Source organism: Trematomus bernacchii, unplaced genomic scaffold, assembly GCF_902827165.1.
Source record: "Trematomus bernacchii unplaced genomic scaffold, fTreBer1.1, whole genome shotgun sequence".
Taxonomy (NCBI): domain Eukaryota; kingdom Metazoa; phylum Chordata; class Actinopteri; order Perciformes; family Nototheniidae; genus Trematomus; species Trematomus bernacchii.
In genome coordinates, this window is record NW_022987607.1 from 4,008,317 (window position 1) to 4,028,184 (window position 19,868).

The 19,868-nt window shown below is 38.4% G+C and overlaps 1 protein-coding gene across 1 annotated transcript; it reads right to left on the bottom strand.

Moving 5' to 3' along the window:
- Positions 1–670: 670 nt before the first annotated feature.
- On the bottom strand, positions 671–8,208 carry LOC117482925 (membrane progestin receptor alpha-like). Its single transcript, XM_034131173.1, is given in 5 exon segments — positions 671–4,628; positions 4,631–4,731; positions 4,734–4,869; positions 4,871–5,204; positions 8,142–8,208. Coding segments are annotated over 4 exon segments (1,062 nt in total). The 5' UTR covers positions 5,171–5,204; positions 8,142–8,208; the 3' UTR covers positions 671–4,103.
- Between the last annotated feature and the right edge of the window lie 11,660 nt (positions 8,209–19,868).

Genomic DNA, 19,868 nt, shown 5'->3' on the forward strand with positions numbered 1-19,868 from the left:
GGACAATCCCCACAGGAGCACTTTGGGGTGAAGTGTCTCAGGGACACAACGACATGCTGACTGCAGTGGGGTTTGAACCTGTGACCCCCTGATCCTAACACCAACGCACAATTCTTTGACTAGTTTATTGCAGACATTTTTTCGCATAGGTATTCAGTCTTGGAGATATGAGTTAGCACACTTGGGCCGTGGGACATTTATTGGAACATATAGCAATAGATGGATTGCTTAATGATCATATTAGGCGATGAGTCCGTCACTGGCCCCGCTGGCCTTCACCTACAAAATGTTACTCAAGAGCCACGTAACAACCAGGAAGAGAAACATAAAACAACGAGACACAACAAGACTAGAAAGAGACCAAAAGAACTCCAAAGCGATGTAAAACGTCTCCAAAGAGACCCAGGGACATCAAAAACAGGATTAACAACTCAAATGTCTGTGTTACTTGTTTTACGAGTAGAAGTGAAGACATGTTGCCTGTCCGTGCCCTCGTTTATTTTCACAAATACAGGCAAATAACTGAATACCAGTCAAGCGAGTACTCGTTACATCTGACATCTTTCCTACAAGGACTCTCTTTTCATGAAATCTCTGTTTTACTGGTTCTGTTTTGTTTACGCTTGACATTTTTTAATGATATTTTTAATAATTGTATTAATACATCATCCAGTTTTATGAAACATGTTTTATTTCATTACTGAGGAAATGCTTCCTTTGCATATAATCCTAACATAGTATCTTGGACTACAAATCCATGTTGAATCAGAACAATAAGGCACAGTGAAAGTGGCAAGACAAGATTTGCAGAGTATCAACACACATGTTAGGTATCAAAGTGTATCTGTAGTTTGCAAATGGCTGTGGAGACCAAATAACAATCATATTTCTCCACAATTCTTCCATAAAGAAATAATACAGCACCTGCATTAACACATATATCCCCACAAAAAAGTAACTCTTTTTAACAGGGAAATTACAGGGGCTGTATTATTACCACACATATTTTTGCAATGAATTATGTAATGCCATCTTTGATTCAATATTGTGTTCAATATCCAATATATCCCTAAATACACACGAGGCCATACAAATGTAAATACAAAAATATAGAAATGCGTCACTATTGTTTTATAGATAAATAGATTTCAAAGCATGATTTTATTTCATTTTTAGATTCACTATACCACATTTCTCTATTTTCCAATCTTTAAATTCTAATTCATGGTTTGTGGTTTAGTCTATGCATACTCATTTAAATGTCTTTATTTGTATGAATTCATATATATATATATCGCCTAATTTTTTTAATTTCAAAGGCATATTGATTTACGTATTTGTTAAATATTGAATGAAATATAGATATATCTACTATCTAATATATATCATTCCAATAACTTGTATATAGACTCGTACTGCACTATTCCACATACTCACTTTATTTTAGAACTATTTTTCTTTTTGTATTACTTTTACTATCTGTATTATTATGTTGCATTGTTGGAGAAGCCTGTGACATAAGATTTTCAACGACATAATTACTCTGTAGCTATGTTAGTTTGACAATAAAGAACCTTGAACCTTGAAATACATGACATAATTCACCCCTACAAGCAATATCACTTCGTCTCATTCTGCAGGTCATTCTGTAGATGTAGGTCCACCCAGGGGGCGCCCCTTGCGAACAGGCAAGGCAGGCAACTGCTTGGGGCCCCGGACCAGAAGGGGGCCCCCAAAGAAGGTAGATTAAGAAGGTCCACAGCAACGACAACATGAAACACCCTTTAATTTACTGCAACGACATGTCGGGAAACCCCCTCAAGGCGGCCCCATGCATAGCGCGCCGTAAGGGGGAGAGTGTGTTGGGGCGCCACTGATGGTGATGAAAGCTGGTTCGAGGGGCCCCCAGTGAATCTTTGCCTAGGGCCCCCACAGACTCTAGGACCGCCACTGGGTCCACCGATCTACAGGAGCTGCTGTTACTTTGCTGGTAATAATACCAGCATAAAATATCTATACCTACACAACAGTATTAACAACATTAACTTCACTTGGCTAAAGCAAGGAAATCACAACTCATACAGGTTTGAGATAATGTTGAGAAAATGAAAGTGCATTAACAGAAATAACCGTTTCATATCAAAATACTTAAGGCACAATAAAGTAGAGCTCAATTTCCAATCAGAGTTAATCCAAAAATAATCAGAGCCAGAGTGTTACATCAGATAGTACGGTATGCGTGAGCTTTAACCATTATTTATGACCGTTTTGTCACTGACAAGTGTACACTAGTGTGCAAAGGTCAACTCGCCCTTTTTGCACTTATGAAACTCAAAGAGGTTATGAGAAGAAAACGTGCTTTTATAAAGATGATATCTGCCTTCACACTCTGTCTCCAAAAGATCATTGTTTAACTTTCTTCACATCTTGGTCACTACGAAGTAATCTCTCATAGATGTACAATAATATGGTACCTTCATCTGTAATAAGTACCCTGGTTTAAAACCAACATTCACTTCTCCCCTTATGGAATAAACGGGAAGCATTCAAGATTCCCCATAAGACACAATACAGTGATCATACAAAACATTCATCAAATATATAAGACTCTAATATATTAAATCCCTCATAAAATATCTATCTTTCTTAAATAGTTCAAGGCAGTGTATTGCTATATCTAAAAAGGAGCTAGCAAAAGGACAACATGTTAAATAGACAGTTTTGATTTCTCGAAATAGGGTTGGATGAGAGAATAATTAGCTTAACACTATTTTTTGTAATACTTTTACTGCTTGACCTTGCTGTCAGACATCCCTTTATGACGGGGAACTGAAACAAGTTATCTATGCTCATTTCAAAGCCGCCACACTCCATGTTAAACAGTCATATTAACTACAAGAACACAGGAGAGAGAAAGGTAAAGCACTGACAAAATGTTGAAATCTGGCATACACTAAACTGATATTGATTCACGTGTTAAACATTTTTGCTGCTGCCCCCGTCCAAGGCTGAATATTGATTTGACAGGGGGCATGCCAACGTCTGTCTATCATAGTAAGTAATACACTAGCAATTAAATGTCATCATAAGTTCTCAAATTTGTCCAAACTACATGTACATGTACAACACCATGAAAATGGCAACTTAAATCCTAAGGCTTTCCTCTCAGAAGAGCCTGGACAATGATCTGATGGCATTTGGCGGTTGAGAACAGCATCATTCACAAAATAACACTCACCCAGCACCACCTTTATGCCAAATGTTACATAACATGTGCAAATGACAAGGCCCGGCATGGAGAAACATTGTAGTTTACGGTATGAATGGTAGATTTCTGGTGATGGTACTAGTTTATATTGTCTGAACTTGCAACAAGCACACATTCGTTTTTATATTCTTGATCTTTTGAATGTCTATAAGCTGTAAAAAGTTATATGAAACCAGTCTTGGCTGATGCTTTAAAAATGTGATATTTTCACAAACTCTATACAAATACAATTCAGTCCCAAAATACTCGCCACCCCTTTTTGTAATCTGGCCCTTACAGTTATGAAATGTGCAAAATGAAATAAGTATTTACATAAAACAAGCGTATACAGTATGGTTAGTTCCCTTTCTTTCAATGTGTAACGCCATTGCTCTGATGGCCCATTATTCAGATAGTCTATGATAGACTATTATTCCAATAGTCAGAACAATTTCCCATTGGACCCAAAGCCAGTTTGTCTGATAGATTGTTATCCCAAGAACAAACACCCAACATTTCTAGGGCCCTAATTTCTATAATTCCGAAACTCTAATTGTCTGAATATGTCCCGATAGACCCAAAATCCATTTATCTGAATGTCCATTTGTGCAACTGCCCGTTATCCCTATGGTGAAGGCCACGCTAATCGAATGTCTAAACCTAAACAACCCAACACATAAAGGCAACAAGTACTATCCAATCAGAGGCAGAGTAGGCAAGTAAAGGCCTTCAACGTTATAGGAAAAAACAATTGAGGCAATGTTGACATTTCTCTGACTATTAGGGTTTCGGAAAATGGGCAGTAAGTCTGAGGCGATAAAGGCACATGAATGCCTTTCCTACAATCTCTTATCTATTATTTGGACTTGCAACCAAGCAGTTTTTTGACTTTCCTTAGCATTAAGAAAACAATAAGTGAGCAACCAATTAAAACTAACACATACAGTCCCACAAAGAGACCCGCCTCATCGCTCCCATGCAGACGCGAGTACAGCTCCCTGCGGCCCACGTAGTCAAGGTAGGAGGCATGGATCTGACACAGGGTGCAGCAAGACAGAAAGACATGGAATATCTGATGGCTCTGTCCCACAAAATCGCACCGCCCAGGGAAGCATCGCTCTAAAACAGGACAGGTGAAGAAGAAGCTGCAGCTAAGAAAGAAAGCCACCTGGCCAAAATGATAGAAAACCGCTGGATCATCGCTGTTCTTATACCATGACATGAATCTATATGCCACAGGGCTAGTGTCCCACATATAGCTAAGTGCTGAGGGCACCACCTGGCACACCTTACGCACCCACATGGGACGTCTGTGGTTGCAGTACTTCCCATAGGTGCATCCCAGACATGACAGACAGCTGAGGAAGGTCGCGACAGGCCATGAAGAATCCCATGAACGGTGTCTGTGGAAGCCTCTTCCACAGCGTAGTAAAAGTGAACCACAGCACTGCCGTACTGATACTGTGCGACCCCAACATAATCAGGAAGAAGAAACTATAATTACACAGCTCAGACTTCGCCCCCCAGCAGGGTGGGCTACTGTACCTGAAACCTGTGTAGATCAAGGAAGACACCATGAGGATCAACAGGGGCCACGAATGAGGATCACTAATAAAGTCCACAGGTCTCAGCGAGTTGCCTGAATTTAATCAGAAGAACTAAAAACGCCAGCAGGTGAGTCCCAGACGTTGATTGTCCTCGTTGTGGCGCTGGAATAAAGACAGGAAAGTAGTAGCGCCAGTTTTGGTTGAGCGGTCGGTAGCCGGTGCTGACGAAGCGCTCTCTGAAGTAAGTGGGAACCTCGGAGTCTTTTAGGGTGCCGGGCATGGAGGGGGCGGCCTCGTTCAGCATCTGGGGAACCTCCCTGATCTGCTGCAGGCTGATGAACACTCGCCCGATTCTATCCATCACGGTGGTCGCCATTACTGTCGGGAGCTGAGTGACGCACACTGGGTTCCTGTGGAGAAGATGTTAAAGGTCACTTATTATGCAAAATCCATCTTCAGTATAACATGTCCCCTCTTATGTCTCTACATCAACATGTGTCCCCTCTTCTTCATGTCTCTTCTCATCAAATGTGTCCCCTCTTCTTCATGTCTCTTCTACCTCAACATGTGTCCCCTCTTCCTTCATGTCTCTTCTACATCAACATGTGTCCCCATCTTCTTCATGTCTCTCTTCATCAACATGGTCCCTCTTCCTCATGTCTCTTCTACATCAACATGTGTCCCCTTTCTCATGTCTCTTCTACATCAACATGTGTCCCTCTTCTTCATGTCTCTTCTACATCACCATGTGTCCCCTCTTCTTCATGTCCTCTTCTTCATCAACATGTGTCCCCTCTTCCTCATGTCTCTTCTACATCACCCATGTGTCCCCTCTTCCTCATGTCTCTTCTACATCCAACATGTGCCCCCTCTTCGTCATGTCTCTTCTACATCACCATGTGTCCCCTCTTCCTCAATGTCTCTTCTACATCAACATGTGTCCCCCTCTTCTTCATGTCCTTCTACATCAACATGTGTCCCCCCTCTTCTTTCTTCATAGTCTCTTCTTCAATCAACATGTGTCCCCCTCTGTGGAAAGAGACTCTGAAAGTTTCAGGAACAAAGATTCTCTCTCTTTTTGATCCATTTCTATAAAAACCTGTCTGAAAATGAGCTGATCAGATTTTGGCCACTTTATGATGTCATAACGATGTTTTGTCTTGTGTAACCATTAGCCAATCACCAACCAAGGTACAGGCTCTGTATATATCTGAGAAAAACACTATAATAGGGTTATGTGTCTCGCTGTCTCGCAGACGGCCACTGGGCTCACAGGGAGGGGGGGGGGGGGGGGGGGGGCAGGAGCTCCAACAAGCCGTTTAGGACAGAGAGTGAATACCTGGTGAATACACATGCTATACAGAGATGCTGTATGAGAAACCAATGTGAGTTTGTAAAATTGCACAATATAAATCTATTCTAGTAGACCTCAACAATGGAATTATGATCAGTAGAAATGGCCATGACATGGGACCTTTAAGTAGAAAGGATACAGAGTTCGAGGAAGCTGCTCAAAGGACCATGAAGTTAAAAGAAGTTTGTCCTCCGAGGTATAAAAATGTAGCCCTTTGCTCATTTTAATGGAAATAATGTTATTGAATCATCGTGTTTGCTCCTCAAATGGATTCAATCCAGACTGGACTCATTCCCCCAATTTATCTTTTCTCATTGGACTGAAAAATAGGTTTGGCTCAATTGACACAGTTTGACTAATGTTAACATCCTGTGTTTGACTTTGTTAATTGGTCTTGAAACGAAGTCATTTTCTCCTAAACTTTTTCGTACTATGGTGATTAATTTGAACTTCGAGGTCTACAAGCCGTGGGCATTGGGCTGCCACGTGATGGACTGATACGATATTTGCATTAGGCAGCACTATTTACTTACAATGTAAACAGTTTGTTTAAGTTGTTACTGGATAACTGACAAAAGGAAAGGTCAAAAATTGTAAGTAAAACAACAAGGTAAGCTTTCCCACTCGCTGTTTTAGAGCCGCCTTGTCCATGACAGAGGTCGACAAAGTACTCTTTACTTCAGTAAGAGTTAGGAATACTACAGTGAAAGTATTCAATATCAAAATGTATCTAAAAGTAAAAAAAATACACAAATAAAGACACACATTCTGTAAAATGTTAATTTCAAAATAATATATTCTATACTATTGTATATCATTTTCATTGCTTTAAAGATTAATTTAAGTTCAAGGTAAGTTTATTTTAAGCAAATTGCTGGACTGGGATTGATCAAGGCGATTCATAAAGTGTAACTCCATCTTATTTAATATATGATAAATGATAATTAGGCATATGTTGATGATATGTTGTACATTCATTTATGTATTCAAAGTAATAAAAGTGATTTGGGCTCTGAGTTGTAGTCTAGTGGAGAAGAAGCATAAGAAGCAGAACTGGAAAATACTTGGCAAAGTACCCAGACCTTGTACTTATATGAGATATGATATGTTTTATAATGATCATTAAAGTGTTATCAAAGCTGGTAAAGGTGCAGCTAGTTTGAATGTCTTTGTATACTGCAGGGTAGCTTGGGATTTACTCCAGGTGAACTAAAGTCTGATTTAAGACCTGATTATATTTCACATCATTCATCCACATCTGTAAAGTAACTAAAGGTATTCAATACATGTAGTGGAGTAAAACTATTTACCTCTGATTTGTTGTGGAGTAGAAGTACAAAGAAGCACAAAAACAGAACTCTGTAAAGAACATCCATAAACATTCACCTGTTTGCATCTTATATATCATATTTACTTGTATAGACTCTTCGGGCACTATTTATATTTTATTTGTATTTACTTGCACATCTCAAAACATTCTCTTGCACTATTTGATCTGTTTGACTTGTTTTATGTCCCATATATATTCATGTTGCTCTGTTGGAGGAGCCTGTGACTTCAGTTTTCTCATTGCCATATCTACACTAGCTGCTGTGCACATTACAATAAAACCTTGAATCTTGAGTTGAATCTTGAAAATGGAAACATTCAAAACCTCAAAGTAGTACTTGAGTATATGTACTAAGTTACTTTAAACCACTGAGTACTGTACTTGAGTAGAAGTACTTAGTTACTTTCCACCTCTGTACTTAAGTAAGCCTACAAGTACCTCAAAACAGTACTACTTCTACTTTAGTAAGTACTTCGTTACTGTCTACCACTAAACCTCATTAGTTGACTGAGTTGAGTCCTTTAAAGTCAGTCGTTTGCATGCTGTTTAAATGCCTAAACCCTGGGCAGTTTAAGACAGTTCCTCAACAGTCTCAAAAGATACTTATTAAAACTCTTGCGCATCACTTTGGGAACAGGTCTATTTTTCGGACATTTCACTCACTTTTTGGTGGTTTGAGTTCCTTCAGCTGAAGCGTCTTCCTCCTCCTCGACCTCCGCCCGCCGAGGCAGAAAATATTAGACAGATTGATATAGTTCAGAAGTGAGAAGCTCCAAGATACTTCATTTACTTAAAAGACAGCCGGAAGTGAAGGGTTTCTGTCGCAAAAATAAAAGCGTAATTGAAAAAAATCCCATTCATTCACAAAACGAGATGGATCATAAATGTTTTTTAATGGAAATGTAAACGTCAAATAATACATTGACTAGGAATCACAAGTGCTATAAAACACTTTATATTGCTTGTTTGTGTAGTCTCCATAATAGCAGCAATGAAAAAGTAGTCAGGCATAGTTAGACAAAATAGTATATAATCTGCTATGCATGTATTTATTTAAAGTTTTTATCTTTTATCTTAATTTCATTTAAGCCTTGTGTTTTTTCTACGTAACCATACATCTTGCATTCGCGTGCATACAGATTGATTTGGCACATGAGTTGCAGGCCTATATTTAAACCTATATTTGATCTGTATCTACCCTGAGTTATTCCACCAAAAAGCAGGCGAGAGGAGTTTTACTTTAGAGTATTGTTAAACTTTGGTGCAGTAATTTACATACAAGAACTATTGAGATTGAGAAGCAAGCCCTTTCCTTTATACAGCCATGAGCTTGCCACTGCCATTACGCGTCAATAGTTACGTGTTTTATATTGAAAAGCGATACCGGAAACTCTGCATTGCTGTGTATTTCTCTAGACAGCGGCCGGGTGGGTCATTCAGAGGGAAGAAGGTGCTTTTCTGAGAACAAAAAACGTGTGAAAGAAACCCTCCGACGTGAGGTGCATTAACACAGTAAACTTGTATAACGTGGTCAGACTGAGTAGAGAAAGTTGTTTGGTGGTGTGTTCACTGACACCTTAATATTGTAGTTAATGTAGAAGATATTTGGAATGTGTCGTCAAATCTTAGGTAATTCAATCTAATGCCTCGGTCGATGCACAATCGTAAAAAAAAAATTATATTGCATTACAATCTGAATAAAATGGGATTGAACCAGCAGGGCCAGGCAGGAAAGGTGTCCTGGCTGTGTGGGTGTGAACTCCCCTGGCACATTCTTTGTGAGTGAATCTATTCAGAGTTCATTCAGTTTACACAGACCTGACAAACAGGCTATGACAAGCAGCAGCAGATCTGACCACAGATCACACAGTTTAGGTACAGACTGCCTGAGGGGATACATTAAAAGCTATTATTTAAATACAGAGTGATTGTAGGCAAATTCTGGAGGCCGAAGAGCCATTCTTTCTTAACATCTCTACAAGAAATTGCTTCAGTTAGATGTAGAGCATTTGCAGCCAAACCCAGGGGTATTACAGGAGTTATTTTTCTTAATGATAGTTTAACATATTTTACAAAAGGACGCAAAACAACTCAGAAGAACCACAAATAGACAGACATTCTACAAAATAAAATGAACTGTAAGAAGACACAAACGGACTGCCATTTCAAATTAGCACAGACAACTACACAAAGACACAACAATTACTAAGTGACCCTCAACAAGAACAGAGATAAATAAAACACCTACAAAGATACTCATTGACAAAGAGACACAAAACAACTACAAACAGTGGCTGAACAACACATGTACAATATTATGAGGTAAACAACAGAATAGGCCCTGGGATATTTTCTTTCTCCACTGAATGTAAACCCTCCAGCGTGCCTACATTTTTCACAAGACTTTACCTGGAACATGACAGCATGTAATAGTCTACAGTGCAGGCTCATACACATTCACAATGTGACTTTTGGGGCAGGGGGATTACTAGAGAGAAGACATTTTTGTAAGGTGAGAACATTTGTTTCTGTGCTTCCTCAAAATGTGTTTGAGGCCTTTGACTTAGGGTTAATGTTAGAAAAAGGCTGAGGCATTTAGATAGCAACTGTGAGGTTAGAGGGTGCATTAGAAGTGTGTTGTGTAAGAGAGACAGAGTGGAGTAAAATGTTTGCATATTTGTGAGGGTGTGTGTATACTTAAGGATGACAAGAAGGGAAAAACATCTTTCCACTATGACGTCACTGAAATAATATCAAGCACGTTAAGTTTCCTCTGCACACTGAGAACAGGGGAAACACACATAAATGCTATTCAGCTGCTTAAATAATGTTTTTCAAAAGCTCTCTTCTATCTTTTATATCACAGTGTAAACACCAGAAAATGTGGTACACCTCCTACTTGAAATCAGGACCGCTGACTCTGTTGATATCAAAAAAGCACTCAAAACACATCTGTTTGTCAAGGCTATTTGTTTTCCTTTTCACCCCCCTCGACCCCTCGTCCTATTGTTAAGCGTCCTTGGGTTTCTTGAAAAGCTTAGATCAGGGGGGTCAAACTCAAATACACAGTGGGCCAAAATAAAAAGATCCGTACTATTCGAGGCCCGGACTGGTTCAATGTTTATTGCAGAACTTATTGAAATGAACTTATTGCACATATTAAACCTGGAACTAACAAAGCTTAAATGATTGCCTATAAAAACAACATTAAACATTAAATAATCAGTTGCATTCATTTCTTATGGCTCTATCTGCAGCTTTTCCAGAGTCATTTCTTATGGTTACATTTCTCCACAGGCCAACAACAGCTTCAACAAAACTATTTCCCTCAAAGAACAAACCAAACATGCTCTGTTGTCGTGAGAGAGAAAAGTGCAGAAGGAAACATGTAAACTGAGTGTGCTGCTCTGTGATGCTAGTTCAAGCCAGATACTTGGCATCTCATCTTGGGTGCAAGTTCATCAATGTTTGGGGTCAGGCTCTGAGCTGAGGAGACCCTCAGGATGCAGTGAAGGTGTGCGTGCAATATACCGGCGGGCCAGATCTAATAGTAATTACAAATTATCCTGCGGGCCGAAATTAAATCCACCAAGGGCCTGATTTGGCCCCCGGGCCTTGAGTTTGACACATGTGCGTCATATGAACTATTACTTACAATGACCTACCTACAGTAAGTTTTGCTCTGCTGGTTTTACCTTAGTGGCAGGATTTAACCAAAGAAACCTTACTGGGTTAAAGACTCAGTTTAAATGTTTTCAAGTGAGGTTGTATGAGGGTCTTATTCAAGGTCATTGTATTAAATGAGGGTTTGCACAGCCCCAGTTTGGAGAAACCAACAGGAAATGTATTTTAGCCATCTAAAACAATGTTCATTTAAGAATACTTTCACAGGTTTACCTTGCCCTTTCAGACATAGAGCCATTAGCTCTGCTCAAAGCCACCAGACACCATTGATAAAAACTGCTGGTTTATCGCTGCCTCAAAAAGATGATAAGTTTGTGTTATTGCTGTTTTAAAAGGTTAGTTTGGATTAACGTAGTCACACAAAAGCACAACCAAACCAGTGTGTTCTGCAAAGTAAAATGACTTTTTTTGTCAATGGAGTCTGGTGGCTTTGAAGAGAGCATATACAGCAAGGTGAAACAGTGGAAATCATATAAATAAAACATACATTTAAACTAATATGGATTTTATTGAGTTGTCTCAAATGTGTTTTGCTGCTTCCTCCGTCAACGGCTGTATATTGCTTAGCTTCATGTCGGTACTTTCTCCGAATCGTGGGCGTCTTCGAATGCCATCTACTGTTTGTAATGCAGTGACTTTCATATCTACCTCATACATCTAGAGCGGTTCAACTCCCCATTTAACACGTTGTATTCTTAATACTTAGTTTAGCATTGACTCATGATTAAGAGGAAACAACAAGCCAGTTTCCATTTAGACATGTGGCCTCCGGCAAACACTTCTAACCGAGCGTCAGCTTTTCACTCCTTCACTCCCTCTCTTTTTGCCTTTTTATCTCTCTTACAAATATTTGCACACTTCCTGTTGCTAACCACACTCACTTGCTCAATAATTTCACTTCCTGACTCAGGCCTGTATCATTATTTGAATGCCCTAATAATATCTATAATTAATCAGTGTTCTAACATAATGCACTTGTTGGTCTTTAGTTTTTTATTGTTTAATTAGAATTGTTGGCAATATAAAAAACTGCATCTTGAGTTGTACTTCTCAAAAGCTATAATGTAAGACATGGTGCTTGTATTTCTAACCAATTTGTTCCTTTTTTTCAAATAAAGTCACGAGTATTTCTCCAAGTTGAAGATATGATGGATTAGAAACTACATCACATGACACTTGTTAGACGCTTTTATCCAAAGCGACTTACATACTGAATACTGGGCAATCCCCACAGGAGCACTTTGGGGTGAAGTGTCTCAGGGACACAACGACATGCTGACTGCAGTGGGGTTTGAACCTGTGACCCCCTGAGCCCAACACCAACGCACAACCCACTGCACCACACGCCTCCCAAAAGATTATGATCAAGTTTGGAAAAAGCTCCAGGGCCCTTAACGCTCAGAGTCATATGTGAATATGCACTCAACTGAAATACAATATTTGCAAAGGCAGCTCCTGCATTAGTTATTCTTTTGTCACTTACACGTAGAGAGCGTTGAAATATTTTTGTATTATTTTATTGTCCCGACAAGGTGCATATTAAGACATAAGATAAGATGTATTGATCGGGAGCTCACTCCTTCACTACAGACTGTCTCTATCTCTCTCTCTCTCCCTCTCTCTCTCTCTCTCTCTCTCTCTCTCTCTCTCTCTCTCTCTCTCTCTCTCCTCTCTCTCTCTCTCTCTCTCTCTCTCTCTATAACTATCTATCAATATATCTATCCATCTATCTCTCTCTCTCTCAATCTATCTCTCAAGCTATAAGGAACCGCAGTAGACAAAAGGCGTTGCTATAGCAACACGTCATGTTTATATGAAAAGGGGTGGGGTCAATATGACCCGCTGGGCGGAAATAGGTATAAACGGCAATTTTTTGGGCGATTTCTTCAATCTGACTTCATATTGACAATTTTTAACAACATAGGGTGCTACATAACACACTTTCAGGAAAAGTCACGGACTGGAAGACTTTAATATTTTATTGAAAAAAAGTTACACACAATAGAAAACAGCTCTGGGTCAAATCGACACGATTGGCGGTTCTAGTGTTAAGCAGATATAAGAACATAGATATACACATTCAAATCTGTAATACTAATAAAATGAGCTAATTTATGAAAAGTAATAATACAGTATACACCAGCATAACTTTAGATAAGATAGGAAAAGTTGGCCCTCACATTATGTTTACGTGTCACTTCGCCTGAAAGGTCAGCTGTACCTTGTTCTACCTGTTTAACAGTCATGTGACTCCAAACTCAAGCAGGACACTATACAGGGACAACATCTAGTGTAGTTTCTTAAATAAAATATAAATACTGAAAGCCAAAAATCTCATCGTCACTAAATACGCCAAACTATCTGTTCATAGCCAGATTTCATCTCATTACATTTCTAAAAACATGGACAGAGTTAGTTTTGTTAAGGCCGAAGCAACAACAACGTTTAACCTAGCTTTATCCAATACTCATATTTCTATTCTATGCAAATGAACGCATATTCAAGAAAAATAATGACCCCGTTCACATGACTAAACATACCATTTTAGAAAACTTGTAATACAATAAAAAAAGTAAACACCTGGGGAAGTGACATATTAATATAGGTTAAAACATTGATCTGTAGTATCTAATCAGTATCAGGAGATCCTCCGTTTATCCACAGAGGGGCAGTGTTTACTTTGGTTTTAAGTACTTCATTTAGATCAGACCATGTGTGATCATGTGGGCTTTAAGAAAACCCTGAACTAGAAAGAAGTTGAAATACATTTTTATTTGACTTCATGAACTGTGGTGAAGTGTTTTCTACTTATAGATATGTATCCTCTCACATGTGGTAGATCCAAACTTTTAGCTTTTAGAAAGAGTTCAAGTACACCAAATTGTGTTTGCATCGGGGACACCAACCTTCATTTTTGTAATGATTGTATGTAGCACAAGCTAGTTTATGGTCAATTAATTGTGTACTTGTATTACACATGTTTTTGCCTCTTCTTCGAAAGAGTTAAAGGACACCAAAGGGCCAGATTAACCTGCTAGACCAGGGGGGTCAAACTCAAATACACAGTGGGCCAAAATTAAAAAATCGGTACTAGTGGAGGGCCGGACTGGTTCAATGTTTATTGCAAAACTTATTGAAATGAACTTATTGCACATATTAAACCTGGATCATTTCTTATGATTACATTTTTCCACAGGCCAACAACAGCTTCAAAAAAACTATTTCCCTCAAAGAACAAACCAAACATGCCCTGTTGTCGTGAGAGAAAAAGTGCAGAAGGAAACATGTAAACTCAGTGTGCTGGTCTGTGATGCTAGTTCAGATACTTGGCATCTCATCTTGGGTGCAAGTTCATCAATGTTTGGGGTCAGGCTCTGAGCTGAGGAGACCCTCAGGATGGAGTGAAGGTGTGCGTGCAATATACCGGCGGGCCAGATCTAATAGTAATTAGAAATTATCCTGCGGGCCGAAATTAAATCCACCAAGGGCCTGATTTGGCCCCCGGGCCTTGAGTTTGACACCCCTGTGCTAGATGGTCCCAGGGAAGAAATGAAACATGGGCCCCCCTTTTTATTTATGTATTCTAATATTTCACCTCCTTTTGTCTTTGCATTGGGGACAACCGACCTTCATTTTTGTAATGATTGTATGTACAGTAAGTTAGTTTATGGTAAATGATTTGTGTACATATATAATTTTAATACACATGTTTTTGCGTCTTCTATTTAATATGTAAGTGTACTTGTTGCTCTTTGCTGATGTTACACTGTGAATGTTCCCGCTATCGGATGGATAAAAGATGTCTGATTCATACACACATTTATGCAACATTTAGGCACAATATGAACAAAAAAAGTTGGTTTAAAACAAAGGGAAACCGCTTCTGCACAAGGCCTGATTACATTATAGTGGTATGTTCTGCTTTGGTGAGGACAATTCCCTATATAGCAAACTTTATGTTACTGAAGGACAAAATGTCAGATCTCTTGAAGGTGTCGGGCCCCAGGACAGTTTCCCTCCAATTGGGAATAACGTCTTGCACAACATTAACTACTCCCACCTGACCTCAGACATTCAGGTGTTTATAGCATGCACTTACATTTATATAATGTATTGTTGATCAGAAAATCAAGAGCACCATTTCAGCTAATTACTACGCATCACTGGATGGGTTCATTATGCATTTTTTGACAATTTATGTCGTTTTTTTTATCCTTTAATGAAAAAATCTTCCCCTCCGAGGAGCTTTTAAAGTGACATGATGTTATGTAGAAAAGTGCTGTGTTGCTATCAAATGTCTGCTTGGAGACTCATTAAAATCACAACTTTATACCCTCTTATATCTTTCTGATACATCCACATTCTTAGTGTAGAATTAGACCCATAGTTTCATTTCTTATCTTGGTAATAAGAGTCCATGTAGCTGAACTGTAAACTAGTGGACACATGACATTTTACTTTGAGATCAAAGGAAAATGGGTCTCAGAGTTTCGCTCCTAAAAGCAGAACATCTCCTGGCCTAATTGGGCAGGATGGCTCAGCCAGATATTGAGTTGGCATTCTGCCGCAGAATTCCCAAAGCTCCCCGATGATGAGCCTTCGTTTATCAACGTCTCCTTGCTTTTGCTGAGTAGTTTGTTTTTGCCCTTCGCACAATATACCACCTGTCACGTCTAATGGGACCCAGCACGGAGAGCACAGAGCCCCAGCAGGTCCCATGGGTTCCTCTTTGTTTCCATTGCCACCATTGTCATAGATAACTCCTCAGATATAGCTGCAGCCCTGCTCTACACTGGAGAGCCTTCTTTGTTCTGGCATCAAATCAAATAGTGGCTTTCTGTAACAAACCGGACACGTCAGGTCCTATTAAAGAGCTTCTGGTTGAAATTGGATGATAACAATGAACCTGTGCAATACAGTGTGTTAAAATGTGTTCCCCAATACATAAAATAATAAGTGTTTCTGGCTCAAAAGGACAGTTGCTAAGTGTGTATCATTTTAATACTGTAATTGTTGTTTTAATTACCTCTGCCAATGTTTATTTTTGGTTCAGTTTGATTTCCTGGCAGATGGAGAAAGTTACTAGCCAGATTTTCCTGATATTTGGTGGAAGTAAGTATCAAATAACCCTTTCATTATGGAGGGGATCCGAAGTGTGGATGCACAATTTATTTGTTACTTTCATTACCATTGTTACATGGGGCATAGCCTTGGAGGATGTCTACGCACTCTGAGTGTCTTTGTATCCACCAACGTATTAGTGTATATTTTTGTAGGATTATTACTACAATGATTGTTCCCCAATGTATAGCATTGTGTTGCCCTTTTTATGGTTTAGAAACCTGTCAAACACCTTAACTCTTCCAGATGTATTGGACTGATTTCCACACACTGTTAAAGTAACATTGAAAAGCTAAATGAGCAACATAGCTTCATCACTTTTAGGACCATTCACAACTCTTCCCTTTTAGGCAACTATTGTAGACAACCTTTGGCCGGAAAGACAATTTGATCAAAAGTCCAAAGCCAAAACATATTCAATATTCAAAAATCTCTACATTAAACGAGAGTAGGTAAGAATGGAGAAACCAGCTCGAGTGCGCTAGAATTTGAAACTACGCAGCCTAAAAAAATCTGCCCCTTCCTTCAGACTTCCTTACAGAGCCCCTCCTCCAACACACACAAACGCGCACATGACCAATGAGGGCACGAGATAAGTTTGTGGAAGGCTGACAGGCAGGTAGGCCATCCAACTATCTGACAAGGGCCGGTGTTGTGTCAAATGATGCACCCCCATAATGAAATGCCCCCCTTGTCACGGGAACGCGCATTTCTAAATGACACAAGTAAACGTTCAGGGTTTTTATTAATGGTAATTGTCAGACTGTGAGTTGTTTAGTGGTAGCTCATATAGTCTTGATTCTTGTGGTTAAACTTTTCGCTCCGTATTTGATGGTAGTGGTGTCGAAATTCATTCGTCACTTCCTTTTCAATTTTTTTTTTTTTTTAATCTTTTTTTTTTAAATTATTGTTACGTCCTGTCTGTATACACGTGCTTTAAAATGTATTGTTTAATTTTACATATTTGTCATATAATAATCAAAATATATGTTTACAAATGTTACATAGTCTTTGTCAGCATATTTTTGCCACGTTATGCACCCCTTGCTATCTTACATAATAAAAGTGTCACATTCATGAAACTTGCTCCATTCATTGGTACTAGTCCTACAACTATACCCTGCAAAATGCTTGAGGGTGGGATTAATAGAAACATCTTTTGGGGGGGGGGGTGCATTTTATGACAGGCCTGGTTTATCATCCGAGTCAGAAATAAAACAAATATGGAGTGAGGGCTAGTCCTGCAATTGTCCAACACATTTACATACACACAGTAATTAATAATACATGTTGAATGAAATAAAGAAATAAAGTGACATATTATCCATACTAAAATTGTGTACATTATCACACATAAAATAAACATTAATTTTGAAGATTAGAGTCCAGTAAGCAATCAAAGTCAGTGTGAACAACATGTCATATTCATCTTTAACCCTTGTGTTGTGTTCGAAAGCTGTTACCGTTCATGGTGTTCGCGGGTCAATTTTGACCCATGATTTATCTCCATCTCCAAAACACTCCAAAATAATGACTATCATCCAATATTGTTTTAACTCCATCATAACCTTTAACTTACAACAGGATTGTTTGGTCATTATTTTGGAGTGTTTTGGAGATGGAGATAAATCATGGGTCAAAATTGACCCGCGAACACCATGAACGGTAACAGCTTTCGAACACAACACAAGGGTTAAAGATGAATATGACATGTTGTTCACACTGACTTTGATTGCTTACCATGTCACTGGACTCTAATCTTCAAAATGAATGTTTATTTTATGTGTGATAATGTACACAATTTTAGTATGGATAATATGTCACTTTATTTCTTTATTTCATTCAACATGTATTATTAATTACTGTGTGTAAATGTGTTGGACAATTGCAGGACTAGCCCTCACTCCATATTTGTTTTATTTCTGACTCGGATGATAAACCAGGCCTGTCATAAAATGCACCCCCCCCCAAAAGATGTTTCTATTAATCCTACCCTCAAGCATTTTTTTAGGGTATAGTTGTAGGACTAGTACCAATGAATGGAGCAAGTTTCATGAATGTGACACTTTTATTATGTAAGATAGCAAGGGGTGCATAACGTGGCAAAAATATGCTGACAAAGACTATGTAACATTTGTAAACATATATTTTGATTATTATATGACAAATATGTAAAATTAAAGAATACATTTTAAAGCACGTGTATAGAGACAGGACGTAACAATAATTAAAATAAAAAAGATTAAAAAAAACAAAAACTGAAAAGGAAGTGACGAATGAATTTCCGACACCACTACCATCAAATACGGAGCGAAAAGTTTAACCACAAGAATCAAGACTATATGAGCTACCACTAAACAACTCACAGTCTGACAATTACCATTAATAAAAACCCTGAACGTTTACTTTTCGTTTTAAACATCGTTTTAAGGTGTAAACGTGTCATTTAGAAATGCGCGTTCCCGTGCACAAGGGGGGCATTTCATTATGGGGGTGCATAATTTGACACAACACCGGCTCAGATGATTGGTCGTGCTTTTTACAGCGCCACGGCTTCCACAGATGACATTTTTTTATGTATTTATTGTCAAAGCATTTCATATATTCATTGCTATCGGGATGTTAAGAGCATTCCATGGAATATAACAAAAAGTGTTTCTGAAGGGAATTACCTACCCCACCTTTAATGAAACTGTAACTATAAAGCTTTGTGTTTTTGTCTGAGAAATTCTATAATCGCATAGCATGAAATGACTTTATTTAGTATTCCAATAAATACAAAAAACAGCTCTCCCTTTTATTATCTGAACGGTTTTAAGCGTCATGCTATCCAATTAATGTATAGGCCTATCTAAGAGTCTTAGTTACTTCGGAATATTTAGTTAAATTGATGTAGTTTGATGTGCTTGACATATTAAATACATTTGCTCTAAGGATTGAGGGTTAAACAAAAATAACTGGCTTGTTTGACTAAAGTTTTACTAGACTGATTTATTCCTGTGTGTGGAGGGCTCATGGATCCCGGAAGTTGCTGCCACTGCCAAGACACACAGAATAAAGCCAGATAAAATAAGAGAAAGACGTCTCGGTTGTACCTTTCAAAGTAAAACCTTAACAGACCATTTGTATAGTGTTCTGCTAAACAAACTCATATTCAAAGGCTTAATTCTCATAATGCAGCTTCACTGTAGTTGTTGGCAATGACCATTTTAAATATAAGGCTCTTCCAAAAATGCAGCGTACGGTAGGCTACTAAGATATTAAAATAAATAAAATGGTGGAAAAGAATAAGGCAAGAAGAAATAAATACGAATAATGAACATATTAGTGCCATAACATAATGGTGTCATAGACCTAATAAAATACAGGAATGAACATATCTAAACAGAATAGACAAAAAAAAGAGTAAAAAAAACAACCTGTACATTCATTAATTAGAAATGCCAATTTAATAAATAAATACTGTACAGAATATTTAATTGTAATTATCCTAAACATTTGTAACAAAAAGGGCACTTCTTGAATTTGATTTTGAAACTCAAATCACACCCTTTCCGGTTTTTGTCCCTTGTATTTCTTTGTGAC